The 27825-nt window shown below is 31.5% G+C and overlaps 1 protein-coding gene and 1 long non-coding RNA gene across 7 annotated transcripts in view; one reads left to right on the plus strand and one right to left on the minus strand.

The window, feature by feature from the left end:
* LOC126737205 (pecanex-like protein 1) overlaps positions 1 to 27825 on the minus strand; it is a 78706-nt gene that overhangs the window by 36700 nt on the left and 14181 nt on the right. For 2 of the 5 annotated variants that reach the window (XM_050441987.1, XM_050441984.1), the window contains 11 exons: positions 24973 to 25170; positions 24718 to 24907; positions 16905 to 17062; positions 16647 to 16802; positions 13503 to 13727; positions 9280 to 9508; positions 4773 to 5000; positions 3785 to 4644; positions 746 to 856; positions 456 to 685; positions 242 to 353 (listed from right to left, as the gene is read on the minus strand). In XM_050441987.1, the coding sequence (XP_050297944.1) occupies positions 242 to 353; positions 456 to 685; positions 746 to 856; positions 3785 to 4644; positions 4773 to 5000; positions 9280 to 9508; positions 13503 to 13727; positions 16647 to 16802; positions 16905 to 17062; positions 24718 to 24907; positions 24973 to 25170 (2697 nt within the window). Of the gene's footprint in view, positions 1 to 241; positions 354 to 455; positions 686 to 745; positions 857 to 3784; positions 4645 to 4772; positions 5001 to 9279; positions 9509 to 13502; positions 13728 to 16646; positions 16803 to 16904; positions 17063 to 24717; positions 24926 to 24972; positions 25171 to 27825 lie in introns of all 5 variants that reach the window. The other 3 variants (XM_050441985.1, XM_050441983.1, XM_050441986.1) reach the window with 2 other exon arrangements.
* Positions 7154 to 24487, plus strand: LOC126737206 (uncharacterized). Of its 2 annotated transcripts, none has more exons than XR_007660970.1 (2): positions 7154 to 7273; positions 24248 to 24487. It is a non-coding gene; the product is annotated as an uncharacterized LOC126737206 (long non-coding RNA). The 2 variants fall into 2 exon arrangements; XR_007660969.1 differs by having other exon boundaries at positions 7174 to 7426.

Here is a 27825-nt window from a genome sequence, read left to right on the forward strand (position 1 = left end):
CGATTGGTTTACTTATCCAATTATAAAGAAAAAACATAAATTTATTACTATCCTTTATGATAACCTAGACTCAGATAATAATATAAGAAAGAAAATTAAACGTTTCACCTTTTTTCTGTCTCATCATTTTTTCAGTCCTAAATTACCTTCTGATATTCTGAAAATTGTCGTTAATCGCAAATTTTACCCAGTTACTATTTTTTTACTAATCCTCAATCCTATACTAGATGTAACGGCTTACCTGCTAAAGTGCCATATCTATCAGCATTTTTTAACGAGTCTTCGGTAAGCACAGCAAGGGTAAGTAGCGGGTATAATATATTTCTCTCAAAAAAACAAAGATACACGTACAGCTGAAAGCAAAAGAAAAAAAAATAACCAAACTCTAATAATGCCTTCATGAGGCATAAGTATCCCTTTTGACTTTATAAAAAATCTGTATACTGTTTCCTTACCACTTCGAACCACATAATCTTTGCTGGTCCACGGATCTGATATTGAAAATACTCGTGACTACGCAGCAACGGCCTGGAAATGCACAGCCACGGCAACTGTTTCCGCAACTCTGGAATAGCGTAATGTAAAATTAAACCGGTACCTGCCGCTATAGACCATAGAACTGGGCATAACTCTGGCTGTAGTACCGTAAATATGGTGCTCGCGTGCAAAGAAAACACTAAAATGGCTAAAAGAAATGAAGCAAATTAATAATTGAAAATATTTTTTGGCAATAAATGGGGTTTACCAATGACGGTGCACAGAATTAGGTCGTTTTTTAGACGATTGTTGACGGTATCTTGAAGTTTCTTTGGTAAAGGGTCCACGTGGTCTTTTTGACTAGGCTGCTCTTTATCGTCTAGAATTTTAAGTTTTTTTTTGAGTAAAGCTATAAATTTAACAATTGCATAGAAATATAATATAGTATAGTATTTCTTAATAAAAATATAAATTTGGTTCTTCGATTTTGCCAATTATTTGGTCAACGCAAGTTAGAAAGAAAGATGATAGATAGAAAGAAATTTATCATGTTTATTTATCATGTTATCAATTTTACAAAACTGAATTGTAAATAGGTTCTCTTATGAAAATATGTGTTATTTTATAAGTCTCTCAAAGGGTAACAAGGATTACGAATAAAGTTTACCTTCCTATTAGCACAAATACTATATTTATCCATATTTGTAAAAGTTTTCAAAAACTGGGTTAAAAAAGCTTCTGATTCATGGATTTTCGTCATTTTTTTTAATACAAGCACCAGATATGGAGGCGTGGCTTACCTGAAACTACCTTTATCTCTTTGACGTGATTTTGAAAACTTGGATAAAAAAGCTTCTAAAGCATGTATTTTCGTGATTTTTTTTAATGAAAGCTAAAGAATATTCAAAAAAAAACTAAAACAAAAATTAGACCCATCTGAGCACCAGAAGAGCAGTTATGACTTAAATTACCTGAAACTGCCTGTTCCTCTTGGACCTGCAGCGGTACTCTCTAACTCGATAAACAAAGAAATAGACAAGAAAAAATATAGAAAGAAAATATCTTTCTATGCGCGATTAGCACTCGCTAACCTTTTCTCTGTCACTCGGCATCGTTCGGCTTTAGACATTCTTATACTACCCAATCTACAAACATTAGCCTATTTTTATAGCTAATGGGATTTTTCACAACACACAATGTCAATTACTGAAATGTCATTCAACATTATCGATCTTTTAAGTTATAAGTATGCTTTGTTATTGTTTCTGTTTTCATCCTATATCCATAACGGATGCCAATAAGAGAAAAGTTTTCTTACAGATTTTTGAAGTAATTTTAGGTATCAATAAGACTGCAAATTTTATGATGGATCCTCCTAATTTTTTCTTATCACTTTCGCAGTGTGTATTTATAATAGCTTACTATATTTTCTTTTTTTTTTAATTAAAATATATTCACTATTAAATTTATATTTTAATATTTGTCTTAAAATATAGATCATATTATTATTAATTTCTTAGAAATGGAAGAGATAAAACAAACGATTGAATTAAGGATAAAAGGATTATATATATAGTATTTCCAAAATTTGTGAAGAGTAATAAAACCCATTTTATTCCCTTCCGTAGAATCACTGGGAATTTCCCAATTCCGGGGCGTAAATAAGCCTGGATAAGCTATATGACCTTATAAACTTAATGATTGTTTTAAACCTGAAAAAAGTAGTTAACAAATTATAGTTCACCCACAGATATACCGTTCATCTTTTGACTGCAATAAAACCCTAATTATTTGTTGTAACCAAGTGATTTAAGTAAGTTATTTTTTTGTGGACTTTTATGGTTTAACATTTTCTAATAAAATACTTTATTTAATTAGTAAGTTTAATTAGAATCACTTTCAAGCCGACCCTATTCCCTTTATCACCTCTTAAAAATGTTGGTCCTTGCAAAATGGGGCTTAATGGTCTAATATGAGAATATGAGAATTCGTTGATTTTCAAATCTGCTACAAAAACATCCCCACAACAAAGATAAATGCATCTTTTTTTCAATGTACTAAAAAGAGACGAAAGTAATAGCAAGACCATACAACCTCTTTCTATATTTCTATTCCGAAGGTTGCCGACGGCAACCCGAACTCTACCCGATCGAAGCCAGTTGAGATTGAGAGTAGGGTTTAGACTTTTTTTCTATAATAGAAAGAAATTTTCTTTCTATCGAGTTAGAGAGTTCGCCCGCTGATTTTTTTAAAACTTGGATAAATAGGCTTCTTTAAATATATTTTGGAGTTTTTTTTAATGAAATCTGAAGAACATTCCGAAAAAATTCTAATCAAATAAAAATCAAACCAATCTAAGCATCAGAAGTGAAGTTATCATTTAAGTTACCGGAAACTGCCTAAACTTGGATAAACGAGCTTCCAATGCATGGATTTTCATAATTTTCTAATGAAAGCTAAAAAACATTCCAAGAATACTCTTAAAAAAATGTCAAATAAATCTGACCACCAGAAGTAGAGTTATGACTCAAGTTACGTGAAACTGTGTTTCTCTTGGCTATGGCTTCCAAAAACTTGGATAAAAAATGGCCAATGCATGAGTCCTAGTAGCGGAAAAACATTCTAAGATTCTCTAGACAAAAATCAAACTGATATACCGATCCGAGCACCAGAAGTGGAGTTATGACTCAAATTGAAACTGATTTTCTTCTTGGACATGATTTTCAAAAACTTAGATAAAACAGCTTCTAATGTATTGATTTTTTGGGTTCTCTAGTAAAAGCTAAAGAAAATTACAAGGAAACTCTTAAAATACAATCAAATCGATCTGAGCACTAGAAGTGATGTTTATGACTCCTGTTACCTGAAACTGCCTTTTTCTCTTGGACATGATTTTCAAAAACTTGGATAAAAAAAACTTTCAATGTATGGATTTTTGAATTTTTTTTTATGAACATGGAGAACATTCCAAAGAAACTCTTAGAATGAAAATCTAAACGATCTGAGCACCAGAAGTAGTTATGACCGAAGTTACCCGAAACTACCTTTTACTGCTGTATATGATTTTCAAAAACTTGTATAAAAAAACTTCCACTGTATGGTTTTTTGAGTTTTTTTATGAAACATGAGGAACGTTCCAAAAAACTCTTCAAATAAAAATCGAACCGATCACTTGAAGTGGAGTTATGACTCAAGTTACCAGAAACTGTCTATTCCTCTTGGACATGATTTTCAAAAACATAGGTAAATAAAACTTCCAATGCATGGATATTTGTAATATTATTAATAAAAAAAATATAAAACTTACCATTGATTGTAACATTTTCAGATCCATTTTCCACGTTTTTCTCTCCATCATCTTCATGTCGCTTTAGCTCTCTCTCCATATATAAATCAGGGGACCACATATGCTTCTTAATTAAATTAAATGTGTGGACCGGATCGGAGGCGCTCCTACTCAAATGATAACTAAGCGCAACTAAACAAGCGACAAAAACCGAAAAAAAAATATCCTGCGACTTTTTTTTCTCGCTTAGGCCCGCGTAGGCCAGTCCGCTCAAAATCAAAGCGGAACACACCGAGCGGAAAACACAGTAAAACGCCCCGATTAAGTTACACATCGCTTTACCGCCGAATAAATGAATATCAGCCTGTTCCAGAAGATACAAAATAAACGTGTTAATTTGCGGGAATAGGCCTAAAGAAAACAGCAGCGGAAAAAACAAAATGAACATAATCAAAAAATCTCTAGCAAGTATTAATTGCGGACTATCCCCGGTTATATTAAAGTGCATTATAAGAATTATCGATGAAAACAGGCAGAAGTAAATTGGTCTGGAGTAAGCGATCATCCGGTTAAATCCGTGAGTTGGAGAAGCGGCGTCCGGTTGCACGCTTTTCAATAGGGAATACTGCGCGCTCGCCATTATAAAACAGAAAAGAAAAGCTAACATGTCCTGGTAAAAATTTAAATATAACAACGCCGCACCTAATACGGACACTAATACACCTAAGATCACAGTTAAAACGGTTTCGGCTACGGTTAGATTGCGGTCTAACATAGCCAAGAGGCCGAGACGGTCCAACGTTAATTTCCACGGTAATAGTTTGATTTTGTAGTAGCTTTTAGTCCGTACTTTGTTACCTTGGTTGCTCACTTTAATAAATCTGTAAATGAAAAGAAACTCGTCAAGCATCAAGAAAACATGCAGTTCTAAAAATCATAAAAATTGATAATACCATAAAAACCAAGAACCCAGTAAGAAACTAAAATAAGTCATAATCAATCTTCTCACCTCAATTGGGTTCTCGTTGGAGTCCCATTGCCGCCCTCCCGACTTCCGAGCATAATAATTTCCGGATTTTCGGGATTGGCCGCGGTCGCTATGTCCCTTAGGGCGGACAACGTAACATCTTCTTGAGCGGTGGTATGTCTACGTCTGCGGGGCATTGCCTCCCAATTTTGCGCATGTCTAAAGAAGTTACGGGCTAGAGCCTCGCGAAACTCGTGTCTCGTTGGATCCCTAAAAAGAAAAAAAGGTTTAAGATTGAGATCTATTAGACAGGGTATCCGCGAAATGAGGGTACAACGGTTACCACAGATTCCTTGGACAAAAATAAAACGATTTAGGCAAACGTTTAAAAATGTTTTTTTTTTAATAGTGTCTAAATGCCTTTATCAATGTATACCAAATTTGGGGTGGAGGAGGTTATCGACTCATTAATAAATGTTAATTCATTATTTAGTTGAACCCGCCATGCCACTAGAGGGCACCACAGATAAAATTTTTAAAATAAGCAATTAATTAATAGAGGGAGCTGGTGCTACCTGATGGCAATCGGCGAAAACCGAAACAACAATGAAATTTAAATTCTTTCTTGTTTTTCTACTTTCTAGTGTTCGAATTGACCAGTTCAAGTCATGTGATTATTATTGTTATTTAGTTTTGGTGACTAATTTAAAGACTTTTATATAACTTTTCAACATTTTGGAGTTTCCAGGTAAGATAAAGTATATTATAGAATGTCTTATAATGAAATCATTTTGAATTTATTGCATTTCAAAAAGTCACTATGATTTTACTATAAATGCTATTTATTACAGAATAGCATTTATAATAAAATCAGATCAGATATTGCTGTAATATTCACAGAAATATTATTAGCTATATCAACATTACTAAGAGTACTATATAATTATTAGTAAAGCACTACATTAATTTATCAGGAATATAATTAATGTACTGCGTCGTTTAATATCTTTACTCATAGTGTTCTTCTTTAGTTTTGATAAGTTAAAGAGATTCTGGTTAATTCGGATTAATATTATTATTACTACCTCAACAGTTTTGCATCACAAGAAGGTGAATGCACAAATGTATTAATTGAACTAAAAATGGATAAAGTCGACATTATAACCATTTGTAGTTACGTCATCCAGGTGAGAAAAAACGTATGGCGTAGATATTTTTGCCAATCAATATTAGGTTAGAAACTTTACCATCGCCTTCAGAAATTAATAGTCTGCTATGCATTTTTATACGTTCAGAAATTAACAAATGATTTATTTTAGCAGCATTTTATTATATTTTTATATTCGTGTATATACTTTCATTCCCAAAAAATTTTAAGAAATCTTGTAGTATTTATTGAATTATTAAAAAACTTAACAATTAACAAATATTATTATAATTAATCATAAATAATGGGACATAAACAACAAGTCCGAAACGGAATTACACTTCAAATTGAGAATGTGATAGAGCGAGCCGCAGATGCAACAAAATTGAGCACAACAACGATCGCAAATATAAAGAAGAATGGGATAAAATCAGATCAGGATTACGCTGCTCATATATTTTCCAAGCAAAAGACCGCAAAAACCAAATCTACAACATATTTGAAAAGAAGAATTCGGCACGAGCAGTAGACGTAACAAAACCGAGCTTACAAAAATTGTGAATAATGGTATAAAATTATTTTAACTCACTGGGAAAAATTTAAATACTGACAATTACTTGTTCATGGAAAAAAATGCTGCTTGAAGGAATATGTTAACACATTAAAATGAAAATACCATTCCAAAAAATAAAACATACAAACTCAAAAAAACACGCCATATTGCATTACCAAGTTAATGAAATTGCAACAATATGATTGAATACTTAAACGACGATCATAAAATAAAATTTGCTAGAACAAAAAAAGCTTAAAATATTCAATTTCTTCCCTGAACTTTTCTCTTATTGTTGCAAATATTACATATTCTTTTCTGGCGTACATAGAATAAATTGTGTCCCGAATTCTATGTTTCAAATATGTTGTAATTTTGGTTTTTGCTGTCTTTTGCTTGGAAGATATACGGGCTGCGTAATCCTAATCTGATTTTATCCCATTCTTCTTTAGATTTGCGATCGTTGTTGTGCTCAATTTTGTTGCATCTGCGGCTCGCTGTATCACATTCTCAATTTGAAGTGGAATTTCGTTTCGGACTTGTTCCTTTTCCAGTTGAAAAAAAGCCAATATATTTAAAATCATCAGCTGCGATTGTTCATTATACATATTATATCTTTTTTTAGGCATTATCTAACACTTTTCGAAATAACTTTCAAGAACAAGTTGACAAACCAATATTTTTGATTGACAGTGACGGATATTTCACATAACCTAGTATATAAAAGATGAATAATCATCAATGAACAATGAATAATCAACCAATTTTTTTCAAAAGTTTGTTGTCGCCGCTGTTTGGAATATGCTAAACAAAGATAAACAAAAATGACGTCATTACAAATAGGTATAATTTCGACTTTATATTGAACTTATAATCATACTACATAATATATTCGTTTCTTCTTCCAAAAAAAGTAAAATAAATTACAAAAAAATACCCTAATACCCTGGCACCCTGGAGATGTTTATTTCAAGCGAAAGCTCAGTCTGACAAAAGGTATACACTTAGATATCTCTAAAAAAGTAAATAATATTACTTAAGTTAATTTATTTGTATTTTAAGATAATAGTTTTTACTAAAATACAAATAAATATAAACGTTAAAGATAGACCAAACAATAACAAATACCTGTAAGGTATATGAGTTTTTATTAGTTTATGATTTCATACAGGTCTGAAATCTATTGTGCCTACTTAAGACAGTCCTGTAAAACTATGTGTTTATTGTCACTCTAGTTTTATCGTAAATCTACCATATCAGTTTCCACAATTTTTTTATATGTAAATACATTTTTGGTATATTGTTAACCTATTTATGAGGTGGCCCCTGCCTTTTGATTATACCGTAACTTACCGAATGAACTAAATACTCGTGTATATTAGAAAAAATAAATAATAATAAATAGTAAAAATACCTAATAATATTTTCAAAACCTAAATTGCTTTTAATATTTTTTTAAGTATACATTTTTAAAATAAAGCATAATTTTAATAATATTTTCTGTATATATTTAATTTTGAAATGTAAAATTAATATAAAAAAACATAGTAGCAAAATAAACATATAAGGTTTATTTTTATTTTCTTTGTAAAAAGTAAACGCCTTTAAGAGATTTATGAAGTATTATTAATTGTCAGATACCCTGCATAAAACGAGTTAGGTTTCCACAATATTTTTAACTTGATAGTAAACTAAATAAATATAAGGTGTTCGGTTAAGGCTATTTTATCAGAAGCTAAAAAATGTAGGCTTATGACAGATTTTCGGTTGAAAGTCCGACGGAAAACTAAAATTGTCATAAAAATTATCGAGCTTGGCTAAAAATACTTTTTAGGCGCTACAACTTCTAGCTAGCTGCTATCTTCTTTTCCCCTAAAAAGTACTTTTTAGAGTAAAAGAAGATTGTGATTGTTGTAAATCTTTTGTAAATTAAAGGATTTTATAGTACGTGTCACTAATTGTTGATTGTGATAATTGCTAAAGTTTGTATTTGTCTCCTATATTTTTTATTAAACATACAGTTTAATGCAAAAAAGAATAAAAATAAAAGAGATCTTAAATTTACTATAGGCGTTTATTCAAAACAGAAAATATCAAAAAATATTACCAATTCAAAATATCTACAAATAAAAAAATATTTACATAATATGATAAAATATAAAAACAAAAAAATAAAAACTCCAAAACTAAAATTTACTCTAATATTTTCGTAACAAATGCTCAAAATGTTGTCCAGTGTCTTGGATGCATAAAGTAATTATTTTTATAAAATTAAATTGCACTTTGGGCGTCACATCTGGTTTTCTTTCTAAAATAGTCTGCAGCATTGGAAATTTTAACTTAGGGCTGAAATGTGGTTTATGAATGACGGAGCCTCACCCCACTTTACTATTAACGTTAGAAGATACAAATTCAATCATTAATTTTAAATTATAATATTTGATATTTTCATCTTAATTATAGGAGATAAATAAAAAAATATATATTTTTTATATTGAGTTACACTTTTGAGGTGAGACTTTTAAGAATACGCTACTTAAAAAAACCATTTTAATTTTTGGCACTGTCTAGCGGCCAAACGAAGCAAATTTGGTATAGACAAGTTGGTCTAAATCATTCTACTTTAAGCCAAGGAATTTGCAGTTAGGTGTTGTACATTGATTTCTATAGATTATAAGAGCTTATCATCATGATGTTAAAGATTAAATAATACAATTTATGATCATGTCATCTACTTCTTTAAACATTCTCCAGTCTGTGATATATTGTTAACAAGCGAACAATATTTTTGTTTATTTCTGAGCACATATATTTTTATATATTTAACTGTAAAATTCTTAAACTCTTACCTGAGTTGCACACTCTCCTGGCCTATACTAGGCCTACTGTTATTCCTCGAACCCATAACAGTCGAAACCGAACTCGCTTCAATACTATCATTACTGTCCCATATTTCACTGTTATCGTTTTGAGCTTTACTAGCCTGATTTTCACCCTCAGGACGTTGTTTTTTCGGTCTACGCTCTTGAAAATTATGAATTCCTAATGGGTCTATGTTAGTTGTTGCTTGCGCGCCTCCTATTATAATTAAAGTCTTTAATACAAAGTTTTTGCCGTCGAAAATGAAATAAAAAATGTGAAATTTTAGACCATTACTAAAAAGAATTAATTAACCAGGAAATATTATAAAATGACTATATTATCAGTTATACTCCAGAAATTATCCTGATTATTCCAAAATTGGTTTTTAATTATGAAATATAATCTAAAGATCTAAATAATGACCTAAAATGTCTGGAAGAACTAACTAATGAGCTCAAACACTTGAAACACCAAATAAGTGGCCGGAAAAACCAATAAACTGACCTGAAATATTAGGGCCTAACTAATAAAATTACTTTATATTTTAGAAATAATCCTGTTTACTCCTTGCAAGTTGTTGAAATTATTTTTGACCCCTCCCTCCCTCTTTAAATTAATCCAAACCTTTTTGTAAAAATATTCTACGAATAAATCAATTTTTAAAAAATCATTGAAAGGCAAGTTGTTTTTTGAAATGACCAGGAACTATTCACTAATTTTTAAGTGAATCCATATAATCAGGAGACTAAAAGAATTACCTAAACTTCTTGAAAGAAATAATGAAAGATCTCAACTGGCAGAAATCATTATAAAGTTACTTTCAGAAAAAATATTCTTTATTTCTTCCGGAGAGTTTCACATTTTACATGCCAAAAAAAGGACGAAGTAAGTGCCTGAGACTGTTATTGGACTTAGATTGAATTAAGTATAATAAAACATTTCAATAATTAATCATGGGAGATATATCATATTTAAATTTAAATATATCATATAATTCTCTATTCGATCATAGGATGATTAGTTTAGAGGTAATCGAATCTATAAAAAGGTTCAAACCTAAAATATATATTCAACATCCTATACTAAATATACAAAAATATTCAAAATAAAATAGCAAATGTAAATATTAACTCTTTTCATGAGTTGATTAATCTTATTTCGAATTGTAAAAAAGAATCTACTACTATAAAAAATATTAAATGTCATCAAAATAATGAATGGATTACACCAGACCTATTAATTTTATGAAGAGAAAAAGAAAGAGTCTATAAAAAGCACAAAAATATAATTATTTTAAGAAGGATTCAGGCTGGAAAAAATCCGAAAAAACAATGGAATCTAATAAATAAATTTTTAAATAAGTAAGGTAAAAATAATATTAATCAAATCGGAATAAATGGTGCACTTATAAGTGATAGTAAAGATATCACAAATAGTTTGAATATATATTTTATAGAGATAGGTACGACCATGGTCAGGGATATACAAAACCAAACTGGACACTTAAATATTATCCAAAAGTTTAATGAAATTGAATGCATTATGAAATTGAATTGCATTATGGTTACATGCATTTTTAGAACCTACAGGTTATAATGAATTAAATAGCATAATATTAAACCTGAAAAAAAATGCAGCACCAGGCCTTGATAATATCGGAATAGTTGAGAGTTATTTAATCAATATAAAAGAACATGTGATGTATGTATATTGGTAAAGCTTGTAAATGGAGCCCTTGTTACTGCTGAATTTCCTTCAGAACTAAAAATATCCAAAGTCTGTCCAATATACAGGGTGTCCGGGAAAAGGAGGCCAATCCGCCGGCGACATATAGGGTGAACCAAAATAATGCGACTTTCGTTATGTAATTTTTTAATTGAGCGCTCGGTATTCAATATACAGGGCCTCAAAATGAGTAATATAAAATCGTTTTTTTGAAGTAAGTCGAGTGTTTCATGAGATATTAAATTAAAATCTGGTGTGAGGGGTTTTTTTAGAACGAGAAATTAAAATCCGTTCACGCATTAGCGAATGCGTGAACTATAAATGTTAGGAACTATATACATTAAGTATTTCCTAATCGCTGGATTGATCGGGGTCGAGATGCTCCTGTTCCGTGGCCACCTCGTTCGCCCGACCTTACACTATTGGATTTTTCAGTCTGGGGATGTATGAAAAACTTTGTGTATATGGTTTCGATTTTAAACGAGGATCATTTAAGGGAAAGAATCATTGCAACTTGCATTTCAGGTTGAAACCAAATATATTATACAAAGCCTTAGATTTTCTTTAATAAAGAGGGCTCTTATGTGTATACAAATGAATGGAGGTTACGTAGAACAAATAATTTAGGATCATTATTGTAAGATTTTTATTATAATAAGTAATTTAGCATTAATTTAGAAAAATAATTTACCTTTATTTTATTAACTTGTTAAAATGTATTTAGATTTTGAAAAATTAAGATATCTCATAAACGGATTCTCAGGCTGACATTTACCAAGAATACTTTTTTTACAAGAAAAGATTGCATAATAAAAATTTTTTTACTAGAACTTTATTGTACAAAAAAGTTTTGGTATTTTTAATACATGCAACCTACCACAAGTGGCGCCCTCTGCAAGGTATAGCAAATCCGTGAACGGATTTCAATTTTTTCGTGCCAAAAAACCTCCTCACACCAAATTTTAATTTAATATCTTATGAAACACTCGACTAACTTCAAAAAAACGATTTTATATTTCTCATTTTGACGCCCTGTATATTGAATACCGAGCGCCCAATTAAAAAATGACATAACGAAAGTCGCACTATTTTGGTCCTCCCTATACGTGGCCGGCGGATTGGCCTCCTTTTTCCGGACACCCTGTATAAATCAGGATCTAAAACTCAGCAAACTAACTATAGACCAATTTCTATAATTGGGAAAAAAATGGGGCTTAGGGGGGTTATATTTGCCTTGATTGCGTCGTACTTATTAAATAGAAAGCGATATGTGTATCTAAATGGTCAGAAAAGTGAAGTATTGACATATAACTGTGGCGTACCCCTAGGATCTGTAGTGTGGCCCTTACTATATGCACTATTTGTCCTTAGTATGAGGTTAGCCCGGTTGGATGCCCAGTATTTTACATTTGCAGATGACGCTGCTGCACTACTTTATTCAGACAATAACGATGTTTTAGTTAATCGAGCAAATAAGGATTTATTCAAATATATTCAATGGTTGCCCCAAAATAACTTAATAATTAATTTAGATAAAACGAACTGCATATTGTTTAAACAAAAAAATAAATCAAATAAATATATCTTTAAATAACTTAATGCTATAATTAAAACAGGTAGTATAAAGTACTTGGGTCTTATACTGGATGAGAAACTTAGCTAGAAATTCTCATGTTGAGCATGTTTATGACAAAATCATATCTTTTGTGGGAGCACTCTACCAATGTAAAGATTTTCTCAATATTTCAGCTAAATATTAAATATATAATGCGTATATTTTGTCTGTACTAAGATTCCGATGTGGGGCATATGTACTAACACTAACTTGAAAATTCAAATGTTGCAAAATAAAATATTTACAATCCTTTTCGATCTTGACTACCTTATGCACACCAATAATTTGCTTGAATGCTAAAAATACTGAAAAAATTTGCGAGTTGGAGCAGGTAAAATTAATTTTTAAGATTATACATCAGCTACAAAAGTCAAATCACACTATTGTATACTCAAATGTCATACATTCATATCAATTAAGAAATAATAATGTTAGACTAAATAATGCTAGAACCAACATAGCTCTAAGAAATCCTAATGAAGCTTCACAGATATTTAATTATGTACCTTCTCAAATAAAACAGGAGAATTCTTACTACAGATTTATTAGGAAAGTTAAGATTGCTGTTAGTCAATGTTAAAATTGTTTTCTGTATGTTTAGGTATTATTTAATTTGATGTAATGATTGTAAAACAAGACTACACGTGTTACGGTTTAGTTATTAGTGAAGCTCTGGTATCATCAATGCTATAAATGACATTGTTTAAGAGTTTATTATTTTTATTAGCTTTCAAAATATATATTTAGCTTTAATAATAATTGTAATATCTTGTATGTAACTGATTGCTTAAATAAATTATGTTTTCAAAATAAAAAAAATTAACGTAAAACCTAATAAAATAGGTAACAGAGAAAAAATTATGTTTTTACCTTTTTCATCAAAAGTATATGTAACCCAATTTCCATGTTCATCCATAAAGCAGTGAACCGCGCCATCGCTGGTGTCATTAAAGTTTTTGGCCGTATGAGTGCCCTGGCCGCTAGACAAGGACATGGCAATAGCGTTTTCTTTTTTGGCGGTGCGTTCTCTGTTTCCTTTTATGTTAGCTCGTGCTCTTTTTAATCGGGTTCTTTGGCTCGATCTCGGCGAATTTTCTACATAAAATTTGCATATTTGAGTAAATAATTGGAAATTTAATACAATGTTATATTAGGTGTTGTTTATTAGGCATATTTTAAAGCAATAAGTTAATCTGGTTACTTAAAAAGCAAATTAGAAGCGCATTTTATGGATTTATTTTGTGCGTGCAGTATGATCTTGAAAAATTTTGCTGCGTTATAAATTCATGCTAATAGCATATGATAATAAGCAGGTTGAAGCAGGGACAATTCTAGAAAACTTTCAAAGTGCTTTAATTTCACTGCAAATTCGCGTCTTTCTCATGTTATAGTTTTGTTATTTAACAAATTTATTTAAAATTCATGTACCACTTATCATTTCTTGCTACCTTTTTGCACTATTTTTTAAAATAGGAATATTTTTATTACTGCAATTTTGAATTTTGCGTCAAATTTTGCAGCTTCTCAAATGATTTTAGAGACGTGAATCAGAAGGTTCTTCAGATGCGCAAGCCAAGCCAAATTCGACACTATTTTGCAATTATTTCATGCATTTTTCAAAGCAAAATAATCAATTTTCAATTTTTTCGATCTGAGAAAAAAAAGAAAAAGAAAAAACCCAATTTATTAAACAATTTAAAGCTAAAAATATTTTAAAGTATTCGTACATAAAATCAAGACTATAATCATTAATTCATTTTGCAGAAAAGTTCTAAGGCAAAGTCTTTCGAGACAAACGAGGGAGGTTATAGCTAATATTATGTTTTTATGCGGCTGAGAAGAGAGGCTGGAGAAAATCAACCTCTGATTTCTCAGAAAATCAGTTACGTTAAAAACAAGTATAATAATAGAAAACTTTTAATAGAGAAGCCTGAAATACAAGTGCTTACGACCATTAGGCAATATAGCCAATATAGCAATAACAAAATCGCCCCATAATTTTCAAGGATAAAATAACCATTTCTCGCATACCCATGAAAAAACCTGGAGAAGCAATGCTAACGAAGGGTTTCATACGGCAGTATACAAAGGGCAAATAATGATTATTGTTAATGTAGGCGACGAAATGGTTTTTATAAACGGATATTTATAATTTATATAATGTATAATATGAAACTAACTAGGGTGACTATCGTAATGAAATAAATTTTATTAACTACAAAAAATGGATTCAACAAAAACTCCAAATATTCCAACCTATAGTGTTTTCATTATAGATAAAGCACCATAATATTCAAGTGGAAAAATGTCCGAATATGGACTCCAGAAAAGATCTAATGAAGAACTGGTTGAGACAACGAAATATTTCATTTTTAGAAGAAATTTTAAAAGCGGAATTATGTAGCGAGAGAAAAAAAATATAAACCTAAATACAGCTTATGACCGATGTAGGTCATTCTGTTTTACAACTTCCAGCCAGACTTAAATCCAATTGAGTTGGTATGAGCTGCTTTAAAACAATATGTTGCTGATAAAAATGTAGATTTTAAATTTAAAAGTGTTGAGCAGTAATGTAATTTTTTTTTCAATTTTGTAAAGAGAAGTAGAAAAAATGCTGTGAGCGTGCTATTTCTTACTTTTTTTAATGATTATTGGTCAGTTAGTCACACATTTAAAAGGATCGGACAAGAACAATGTGGATTTTCAGAAAAACAGTAGTTCCGAGACAGAAGACGAACCTTTAGAACTTTCTTTTTTTTTGCAATAATTTAGATTTTTTTTCACAAGGTTTTTTTTTAATTTAAAGGAAAGAAATAAATTTAGACAATTTAATAATTTAAATCAGAAAGTTTAGTCGCAATATATTTTACGAGTCATGAACTAACGCCGAATGCGTTCTCAATATAAGTTCTGCTCTCAAGTTTCACGGTAAATTGGATGAGTTATATGCATAATTCATCTAACACTAAGTATAAATATCGTATATAAACAAGTTTGATTTTTAAAATAAGAAATGCATGTACCGCCCGAAACCAGAACATTTTCAGAATACTTGAGGCAAAATGGTAGCCATAATTTAAAACTTCACTTTTTTGGTGCAATTTGCTATAGCTGTAGTTAGTAAATGGCGTTTTAGTTTGTAGGAAAAAACTTTTAGTTTCAAATCCAAAATATAAAACCCATAGCCGATTTTTTTCTTAAAATTACCGATATATTCTATTTCCCCCATTCTATCGATCTTATCTTAAAAGGTAACTGCCTAAAGGATCTAGATATGGATAGAGAAATTAATAAAGTTTTTAACGTTTTTTTTTAATTCTTAGGTTTCTATTATAAAAATGATCCAGAATTTCAAATTTACTGTGACTTTGAAATACATCCAACAATGTTAAAAAACCTAGCTACATCTATAGCTTCTTAATATCCAACATAACTTTGACATAGATTACATATATAAGATTCTTAATAAAGTGTATTAATGAATTGTTCGACGATACATTGTTGTAGTTGTAATTGGTTAGTTCACTTCTTAATATTTAATTTTTTTATTTAAATTTAATTGAATATTTATTTGTTTTCTAACACAAAGCCTAATCTTAGTTGTAATGGTTGAATAGCAATGTTTACAAAAAAGATTAAACCATTATTCTTTGAACTTTAGCATCTATTTTTGGTAATGATAATATAAGTTTAGGTTTTTTAACATTGTTGGATAGCTTGTCTTTTTTTTATGTTTTTTTTGTTGATACAACTATAGCACCTATTTTGATTAATATCAACATATGTCAGTGACAATTATTGACACAACTTTGGTATTTTTTTATTGATGAATATATTTGTTTGAGTCTTAACTTCTTATATAGATTGGCTTGTATTAGGACTTTTGTTTTCTGCTAAACTATTTGAAATAAACATAAGTATACACCTAAATTTACATGAATTTGTTATATAAAGTGAAAGGTGTTATGCCCCAATAATTATCCCAAAAAGAAAAAAATTTATGATTTTTCTTACCCGAAACCCAAGAAGCGGTGAGTAGGTCCCTCCTGGGATTCAAAAACGCCGACAGTAACGGGGGCGCGGGTGGTAAAAGCGTACTAAGTTCGTTGTTTGAACCGCTGGAGGAGGCCTCTTCACTTTTCATATGCTCTTGCTGATGCTTTAAAGGATCTAACAGAGATCGATTAGTAAAAGCGAGGGTAAGAGCGTAGCGCAAGTTTAAGCGAGAGTGTGTTTTTTTGTGGTTAAAACATTAACATTAACAGCACAAACCTTTTCGCGGCAGATCAGCTTTTTCTCTTCGCTCTTTCTTGCCCGGGTCGTCTTCAAGATCTTCGTAGCTGGTGCTCGGACTAATTCCCTTAAGGCGAGTGGTTTGGGTGACTTTGTTTTCTTTTAAGGATTTCGATTTTTCTGGGTCGGATTTACACCTAAAACAATTCAATTCAATTTAATAAAATACTTCATACAATAAATTATACCTTAAAAACCTAAGTGAGTTGACACCTGTGTGTGCCTTAAATTAGTGTAAACTAAAGTATTGTACCTTATTTAGAAAAACAATATCTGAAAAACTCGAGCATCCAAAAAAAACTTATAAATGTAAATAAAAAAACCTGAAACAAAGATTTAAAAGTCCTTTAAACAAAGGCAACCCAACATGTAATTCTACATTTCTGAACAAGACAAATCGGAAATTGAATAAATATGTATACACATTACATATACAGTGTGTTAATAAATTATGTAGACAAACTTGAACCATCCAATCCTGCGGAACGGTTTTATTTGCAAGCTAGAGCATATCAGCACGAAAACAAATTATTTATTTTATTGATATTCTATATTTTCTATTGTCGTTTCTCTCCAAAAATATAGGATATTACTATTTTAATCTACTTTCATAATGAGCCTCAGCAGCTTGTAAAACATGCTATATCAAACATAGGTTATAGCAATTGTTCAATAAATACATTTCATTATTCTGGCCGTACTTAGAACGTTAGCTGCATTTCTTTATTGAAATGCTCGTGCTCGAAAACAAAGCCGTTAGGGACCCATGTACACATAAACGTTTCGCCCTCAAATCAATCAAGAATTCGATAGTAAAAGTTTTTCTACATATTGTATTAACACCCTTTATATGTACTTAAGATGCCAGATTTAAATCTATTAATATTTAAGTAAATATATTCTTTCAATTTTTAATTTTTTTGTAACTTTTAATTTCTTTAGTTTCATTTGGTAATAAATTATAATACTTTAAATTCAAATAGTCAATAAACTTCAGATTCCTTAGGCTTGAAGGGAGAGAGAACTCTAAATGGAATTTATTAAACTTTAGAAGTGACAATTATTTACATTATGCCTAGTACCTTGTGAATGACTTATGCATCTTATAGCTCGCACATATATTCTGTTTATGCAATAATAATAAATAATAATAATAATAATAATAATAATAATAATAATAATAATAATAATAATAATAATAATAATAATAATAATAATAATAATAATAATAATAATAATAATAATAATAATAATAATAATAATAATAATAATAATAATAATAATGTTTATTTTCAAATGCAATATAACAAAAGAAATACAAGTAAATTTAATAAACATTGGCAATAAATACATAATGCTAGGAACAACTGTCAATCCAATCTACAGCTTTGCGGACGATAGCACACTTATTTCCACATTTAAGTTCGCCAAACCAACGACAACCGCAAGTTCTCAGAATCTTAGGCAGCAACAAGTAGCTTCAACCAACAACGATATTAGAGCAATCTTGGAGTGGGGCGATACCAATTTGGTCAATTTTAACGCTAAAGAACGAAGACTAACCTTGGTGGCCCGGAGCTGGTTATGGAAGGGAAAACATTGCCAATAAAATCATCTTTACATCTTCTAGGAGTCGAGGTCACCAACAGTGTGTCTTGGCATGACCACGTTGCCGAGGTCGCCAGGGCGGCTTCCAAAAAACTCTATGAGGAGTGCTTTTCAAAACGAAAAAACTGTATACACCAGAACAGCTGCTGACTCTTTATAAGGCTCAAATACGCCCTTCCCTTGAGTATTGCTCGCATGTCTAGAGCTCTGCACCCAAGCATAGTTTAAACCTGCTGGATTCTATACAGAAGAGAGCTATTCGTCTTATCGACAAACCAGAACTGACAAAGAGTCTGGATAGTCTGGAGCACAGGAGAAAGGTGGCTGATCTCTGTTTATTCTACTGTTATTATCACGGTAAGTGCTCCTCTGAGCTGGCAGGCCTGATTCCACCCAGGGCTGTTCCGGCAAGAAGGACGCGTCTAGCAGTTGCGGCTCATCAACATCGAGTACACCTGCCTACCCCAAGGACGTCGCTGTATCGGGACTCATTCATCTGGAGAACATCTTCTTTGTGGAACGGGCTTCCACCTCACATATTTCCCGACGCATACAACCTACAGCGATTCAAGATAAATGCCCACAAATATCTTCGCGCAAGCACCACTCCAAGAGTGACATAGGACTTTCCTCTTGTGCTTGTGTTTACCATTAAAAAAAAATGCCCCCAGCCCTCAGGAGCTAGCACGCTGTGCGAGAACTTGCTGGTATTTTTTTTCGCCTTAATATAAACCTAAATTGCAAAACAAAACAAGCAATCTAAACTATGAATCTATTGCAATTGCAATGCTATTTGCAACGCATAAAAATTAATTAAAACTTATAAAACTAATCAAAACAAAAAAAAAATCAAACAATTCAACAAAACATTTTTATAACAGGATTACCAAACTAAAGACCTACTGTATTTTGTAGTCCTTTAAAAAACTGTTATTACCGTGTTACCAATAGTTTTGTGTTTCACATTCGCGTGTGCTATTCTACAGTAAGTAAGTAAGGATTCAACTAAAGAGTTATAGATAATCCATAAATTAGTGCTTGGAATTGCTCGAAGTAGAAACAATTTTTGCATTGAATGCCTAATTCTGCCTGTAAGATAATTAATATGTTCTTCCCATTTGGTCTAGTATATTTCCCAAATATTTAGTTTTTCTTACTTCACAGATTTCTTCATTACTGACTTCATCGAAAATTATTTTATTAAACTGTTAACATCTATCGAAGAAAAAGTAGTGTAGTTTGTTTTTTCAATATTGATTGTGACCTTTTGAGTAGAACCAGTCCTTTATATGCCAAAAGTTATTGCACAATGCATCCTGGCCTCCTGCCATGTTGTCTCGTTAAAAATGAGTGTAGGGCATCAACACTACATGATACGACAAAGAAAGTATGAAGAGTATTATGGTACACTTTAAGAAGAAGAGACCCTAATATTTCCAATGTAAGGATTTGTTCCCTCCCATCGAAATAGCCGAAGTAACTTCCCAAAAGGCTCAACAACACATTTTTAATACCATAATGGTTTTAGGTTGGTAGCAGATTTCCATGAGGTCTGGTGCCAAACGACAGAAGACAATGCATTCTTTGTTTGAGTTTTCTTTAATTTTTTTAGTATCTCGCAAAATATCAGTTTTAGCAAAAATAAATTAAGTTTTTGCAAAATTATTTATAATATTTATCGGGCGATAGTTTTCAATTTTGATAATTGATTAGTTTTTATATACAGAGTTTTCAAACTTAAGTCACTATTGCTAACTGCGTTATTATTGGAGCTACAAAGTCGGTTAAATTGAGAAACTGGTAGTATTTTTTACGATAGTGAAAATAAAATAAAATTCGAACAACTTGTTCGCGAATTACGTCAAAAGGTTCAGTGTTTTTAATATGACACCCAGGATGCAAAATTCTCAATCGATAGAAAATTGAATTCTAAACAAAAATTAACCTTAAAAAAATACCTTAAAAAAACTGTAAGAAAATAACCTTAACAACATATAAGCACCTCTGATTTCATATAACACGGTCGTTTGTTTTATAAATACCATCGAGATTAAAGTGACAATTTGAACAGTCTTGAGTAAATAACTTAAAGTTTATGTTTTTTGAGGAATAGACGCCTTTTAAAAAACGCATTTAAAAAAATGTGATGTGATAGAATCTTATTTGTCGAAAAAATAGTAAGCGATTGTGAATGTTATAGTGCTTTATTTCCCATGCCTGACTTACTTGACCGAAGGTACTTTTTGCTTTTATATCGTAACTTTCGTAATCAAATGTCGTAAATCACTTGTAAATCAAATGTCAATGTATTTAAAGAGAATAGACCCAAAAACCATTTATAATATGTAAAGCAACTGAAATTGATGTATTCTTACTTTAATGCTCATCCGACTAATTCACTTAGTGATTTAGTTCAAGAAAGTGGATTACTTCTAGGAACCATTTATGGCATTCTACACAAGCATAAGTGTATGCCCTATTGGTGCAGGACGTATTCAGTTTTGGCAATGGTTCATTTATCAAGTCAGACTTATAGGTAGAAAAGTTTATAAAGAACCGGCTGCTCAATATGCGCATAAACCCACTTTTCAACACAAAATCGATAGAAAATCCGGTGGCAGAGAGCAAAGACGACCGCAATATATTTTCTCTCGCTTCTTATTAAAGAAACCGCAAGAACAAAGCAGCCGCCGTACTTCGTTTCTTTGTACCTGCCGGGGATTTAAAGCCTATGACGTAGCCTGAAGGCCTACTCAGTGTTGTCTCATCCGGGAAGTGAGTTAATCGTGTTATAAGGCATTTAAAATCTGTTGTGTGTTTTTTTTTAAATATAATAGTGAAATAGACTATAGTTTTTTTAGTTAGACTATCCGATTTTTATTGTAAAAGGTAAGTAAAATTGGTTTAAATTATTCAATTGTCTAATTATTAATATTATTTTAAAAAAATAAATGAAAATTAATTACTGTTAAAAATTATATTATTTAAAATATACTTTGATTTTAAGTGACAAAATAATAGGTATTTAACTTGTAGGTATATATGTACAGCCTAGAGTGTGCATGTTGTAATACACTGTCTGATAGTGAATAAAAATATATAATATGTAAAATAATGAAATAAAACTTTAAGCTTATACCAATTTGTTTCTTTACACAAGTCGTTTAAAATACCTAATCTTTAAAAAAAAATGCGAATAAAGAATAATTTTCAGCTACCTATTTGAAGTCCTATTTTAAATTCAAATATATGCATTCTTAGTTGGTATTTCAACTAAATCAAACGCACTTATAATATCGCTAGCTATACCTACTAAAAATCTAGGGCTATTTAAACTCTAGTACAAATAAATATTAATAATTTCAACAAGTGTGCCGCCTCCACTGTCTTCAGACCTCAACATAGTCATCTGACCCGATCGATAGAATAACGAGATGCGCGGATTTTGCCGCCTGTTGATGTCACCGGTTCTTTATAAACTTTTCTAACTATAATGCTAATTTTTGGGCGAAATTCTTTGGAGCGATCAATCAATTTCTCCAATAGGAGCATGTTTAATACGAAAACCATCTGTATTTTATCAAGATGCATTAACTGGTGAGCGTTACGTCGAACTGTTGACTGTCTTACTTCGTGGATATACAATAGATTCTAACCACTTCCAACAAAATGAAGCTCCTGTCCATAATATTCGCCAGATTGTTACTTTATTACACGACCTTGTTGATGACCGTTTTTTCAACTAACGGCCCTATCCATATGCCTCCTCGATTACCTGACATAACGCCGACCGATTTTTTCTTTTAGGGGTACTTAGCAGATTTTGTGAATAAGAGGCAGTCTAATACTCTAGAAAATCTTCAGCTAAGCATAAATAATGCAATCAATAATATTGATGGCAGAATCATTGCCAGATCAGGGCAGGGGGCTTACAAACGGACTTAAAAATGCTTGGCAGCAGGCGGGTGATGTATAAAAGATACTTTTTTTACGTAATGGATATTTTTCCTATCTTCCTCTTTAATGATAGGGCAATATTATGATAACCAACTCAGCCACCTTCACGATCTTAAAAAATCATCAATTGCTTTTTAATTTTTGATTTTAAGGTGAAAATCATAGGATAACTTTTGTTTAGAATTCAATTTACTATCGACTGACAATTTTGCATACTCAAATGGAACTTTTTGAAATAACTCGCGAACGCGTTGTTCGATTTTTATTTCATGTTTACTATCGTAATCAGCGAAAAAAATACTACTCGTTTGCCTATTTAACCGATTTTATAGCTCTAATATTAAGCAATAGTGCCAACTTAACTTTGAAAATCCTATATAGGAGTGATAAGTGATTGCTTAGTGAAAATTCAATCAGTATTATAAGTTTACATAAATTTACTTGTTATCTTTATAACTCTAGTCGAAATTTCGCCCTTAAGTATTTAATTTAGAACAAATTATTCAACATAAAGCGGACAAGAGTTAGAAACATAGATGCGCTAGATGACTGACATATTTTTGAAATAATGAACTCTTCCCGAGGTATTAGAATTTTATCCTTCATTAGGCTACCTATATTAATATAATAATGAATGAAGTAGCTAGCCCTATCCTTAATATATTTGTATCTCTATTTCGAATTCTTTTGTATGGGTTCTTGTTAAATTCTTTTTTATTTTATGACTTTTTGTTATGGTTATTAGGAAATCATTTGAAATCCAATCCTTGATTCTTTTTTTTTATAATTTTCAAACTTACACAAGGATTAAAAGTATCCTCTACTTATTATTAAATTTGTTACAAGCTTTTTCTACATTATTTTCTTTCGAGATATGAGACCAATCTGTACGTTATTGTTATTCCATTCAGAAAGTTTTCGTAATGTATTACTTAGTATGGATCATATTCCATTTTTTCTAGTGCAAATTCAAGCTCAACATAATTGGAGAATAATTATAATTATGTTATTACCTCGTTTGGTCAATTACAAAAAAAATAGTCACTAAAATTGATGAAATTTGTAAATGCGCAAAAATTGGAGATATCAAATATTTTATATATTAAGTACATGATTTAAAGCAATTAAATCTATTATATTAAAAAATGTTTTTCAATTTCCAAAAAACGTTAATTATCAACTTTTGACTGAAAATATAATTGATATTGTAAGGAGTATTATCCTTAATATTCAGCAAGTAGGAAGCAAATAATAAAGAATACCAAACTTAAGACTGTATACAGTCTTACTGTGTGTCGAAAGAGTGTTCAAAATTGACGCCCTTGCTTTCTCTATCCGTTTAGACCTTAAGTTCAAATTTGGCATGAAGGGGATAGTGAGCTTCGCGTAAAATTTTGTAGATTTTTGTTGCAGAACCTAAATAATAATCCACTCTTTATTGAAAATATTACGTGGACTGATGAATCTACCTTTACTGAGACTAGTATCATAAATACTCATAACCTGCATGAATGGAGAAATAAAAACCCTCACTTAATACGCAGTAGATCTTATCAACGACGATGGTCGATAAGCATTATGGCCTAAAATTGAGAAGATTATTGAACGAAACATTTCCTGATAGATAAATTGATATATTTTCAAATAATTCATTTACTTAAAAAGTAAAATTTTTATAATCAGGTGGATTGGAAGAGGTGGCCCTATACCATGGCCATCTAGATCCCCGGATTTTATTCATTTGATTTTTTTTCTAGGGCTATCTCAAGGAAAAAGTTTATTTCGAGCCCGTTGTACCTCGAATTCATGCTGATGTGGCTGTAATAGATGGAAATATTCTACAGAACGTTCGTGCTTCCATGATCCATCATGCAACCGTTAGTCTTGAAGTATGAGGCAACTGATTTGAGCACATTATTTGATCATATGCACATATGAGACCAGTTGTTTTTTATTATTAATCGTAGGTTATAGTAAATAAAATAATTAACTGATAATACACTATAATTTATTGTTGTTTTAATAACTCGATAACAAAGAAAAATCGAAAGAAAAAGTTTCCCTCTTACTTTTCAACTAGTAATAGTCCCCTGTATATAATTCCAAATACACGGGTGTCAATTTTGAGACACCCTGTATATTAGAAAAAAGAATTATATATTTTCTTAATAAAAGTTGGTTCAGTTAACATTAATAATATGTGGCATTAGACTAAAAAATCATTTACCTGCTACACGCTTTACATTTTTCAGACTCGCTCTTGGGCGTTTTCCTTTCCACGTCCTTCTGGGACAATTTCTTCGGGATCGCTCCTAAGCTGCGTACCGCCGGTACCGTTTCCTGCAGCACCTTACTCACATCTTGTTCCAACGATACTGTGGTAGTACTCGACCATTCGTTGTCCTTTTTCAGAGGTTCTAAACAAACATGTAAACCTTTTTAATTGATAGTAATTTAGAGTGAGTGCGAGATTATTTGTCACCTTTGCGATTAATCAATTTGTTGGCGCCGGTAGTGCTTTCGCCCCCCTCAAAAAGCCAACCCAAATCGAATTGGGTCATGGATGAGGAAGTCGCCGCTCCACCACCGACCGTATCACTTTTTCTCCGTCTGTATTTTTTTACGTTCTTTTTTCTTGTTATTACCGGCGTGCTTTTGTGAGGACAGTCTGTAGTATCACCTTTAACAAAATTATTTTAGTTTTTTAATATTATACTTATTTGACATCAAGTTTAAATATGGTTTGTAAATGTATTCCAATATTATAATTATTGAAAGTTTTTATAAAGCATCTCTAGGAAAACAATGTCACTTTTAACTTAATTTATTTATTTCAATCATATTTATCAAAAAGGCAAATATTTATTGTTGAAGTCAGGGGTGCCAAGTCTGATATATACAGTAGTACATCTGGAGTTCACCAGGGTTCCAATTTGGGACCTTTATTATTTTTAATCGCCATTAATAACCTGTGCACTGCAAGGTTAACACTATAACCTGTTATGCATGGGGATTGGGTCTGTAGAAGACTAGTCATGTCTACAGAGAAACCTTGATAGCGTTGTAGACCAGTATAATACAAATGCCCTCCTCTTCAATAACCAAAAATGTTCTACTATGTCTATAACCCTGAATCGTGATATTGTAGAATATTGTTACAATATTAATGGTTCTTCTCTTCAGAAATGTACAAATGAAAGGGGTTTGGGTGTTGTGGTTGACTAAATTATTGACTTTGGCTTTTACGGACCAAATTGTCAATATGGTGAATGAAGCATACAAAACAATGGGCTTCATTGTCAGATTTACTAAGAATTTTAATGTGGAGTATTATCTGAAGTTGTTTTACAGTCTGGTATTACCAAAGTTGGAATGTATATTTTCGTATAATGCTTGCATAATTTCGTTCCCTTAATATGAGGTTTGCATTAAAACCATTGAGCGCGAGTAATATCTAATAACTAACATTTAACGCTGAGATAGCAATAAAAGTATATATAAGTAACCGTAACCCATTCAACAGTAACATTAATATAGTGTAAAAGCCTAGTTGCTGTTCATATTAATTGTTCCATAGATTTAAGTACGTTTTTGTAACAATAAAGTTTTTTAAAAGGAACTTCCCCCAGCTGCGTTCTTATTTGGCGCTGCGAACAGGATAGTGTGATTCTGCCCTTTATCGATCTTTTGTTGTGCAGAAGTGGTTTTTAAATCTTAGTACACTATCTGAATCTTCTGGACCTTCGTGATCGATCGGAACCTCCGTTAAAATCCCAAAATCTTCGAGTCCCATTCAAAAAGTAAGAAGAAGCAAAAAGTCAGTGACAGTGCGTTTAGTAATCGTGAGTGATCCTGTGGTAGTGGTGCCAGTGTGTGAATCGAGCGATCCTGTAGTACATTTATCGCCAGCACATACGGCCACACCAAAGAAAACGACGTCATTTGCCGCCCTTCTTCCTCTAGCAGTTGGCGTTCCAGAAAACTATCCAGCGATTCCAGCTTTCCAGCCACACTCTATAGGAAGCCCTTTGTTCGTGAGCTGTTCTTCAGTTTAGCCTCTATGGATTCATCCTTGTCTATACTGTAAGTAGATTGCTGAATTGCCTTTTAATGTCCAGTCCCTCTAACCGTTTACAACAAATTTTGTTAAGGAATAGAGCCTTTTTAGGATTAAATTCAACTCCTAATTTAAATCTTAGCGAAAGTTCTTCAGATTCACAAGAACAATTAGCAGAACTTTTAGAAAATTTAAGTTTAGATTCAGAAGATAATTCTTTAGTAGATAAGACAATTAGACCTGTAATTTATTTAGACATGGAAAACTTAAGATTTCATTCCTCACTTTTACCAACTTTTTCGGGAGAACAAACTCACTTAGAGAGTTTTATTATCTCCATAAACGAATTTTTTTCTCTATACGATAACGATAATGATGATCAGAAAAAACTTGTCTTAGCGGCAATAAAGTCTAAGTTTACTGATAGAGCAAGAGATTTTTTACTCTCTAGGCCCGACTTAACATCTTGGCCCTTAATTAAGGATTTATTAAGGCTAAAATTCGGTGATCCAATAACTTACCAAATCTTAATGCAACAACTCCAATATATTAAAATTTATAGGAACGAAGGCATATTACAATTTGTTGATAGGCTCAAAACTTTTTTACAAAGAATAATAGCAAAAATTAATTGTGAAGTAGATAATAATAGTGCAAAATTAACCCTGCTAAGCCAAATTGAAAAAACATCTGTATTAATTTTAACTGCTAATTCACCACACACCCTCAAAACTTTGCTTATGTTACAGCAGCCCAACACACTTGATGATGTCTATACCCATGTACTCAATTACAATATGATTGAAACTCAAGTAAATTTCACTAATACCAATTCAACTTTGCGTCGCAATTTTAATCAATTTGCAACACATCCAAATCCTAAGAATCAAGTTTCACAAAATCAAAACTATAGATATATTAATCAGCCTCAACAATTGAACCCACATTTAAGACCAATGTTATTCCCATCAGACCAACCAGTAATATTTTCCAACCCTCAGGCCCTAAAAACTTCATAGCCGAAGAACTAACCAATGTAGAAATATATCCCGACCACAATAATGCTGATCCTTGTAACAATAATGCTGATCCACAATAATGCTGATGTTCTCGAACAACCCCCTGATATTAATGAAGCCCCCAACCTCCAAAACTCCGATTATTATTACCATATTCAGGATTTCGACGACCAAAACTACGAAGCTACACTAATATAGTGTAAAAGCCTAGTTGCTGTTCATATTAATTGTTCCATAGATTTAAGTACGTTTTTGTAAC

The sequence above is a fragment of the Anthonomus grandis genome, chromosome 6 (assembly GCF_022605725.1).
Source record: "Anthonomus grandis grandis chromosome 6, icAntGran1.3, whole genome shotgun sequence".
Classification (NCBI taxonomy): domain Eukaryota; kingdom Metazoa; phylum Arthropoda; class Insecta; order Coleoptera; family Curculionidae; genus Anthonomus; species Anthonomus grandis.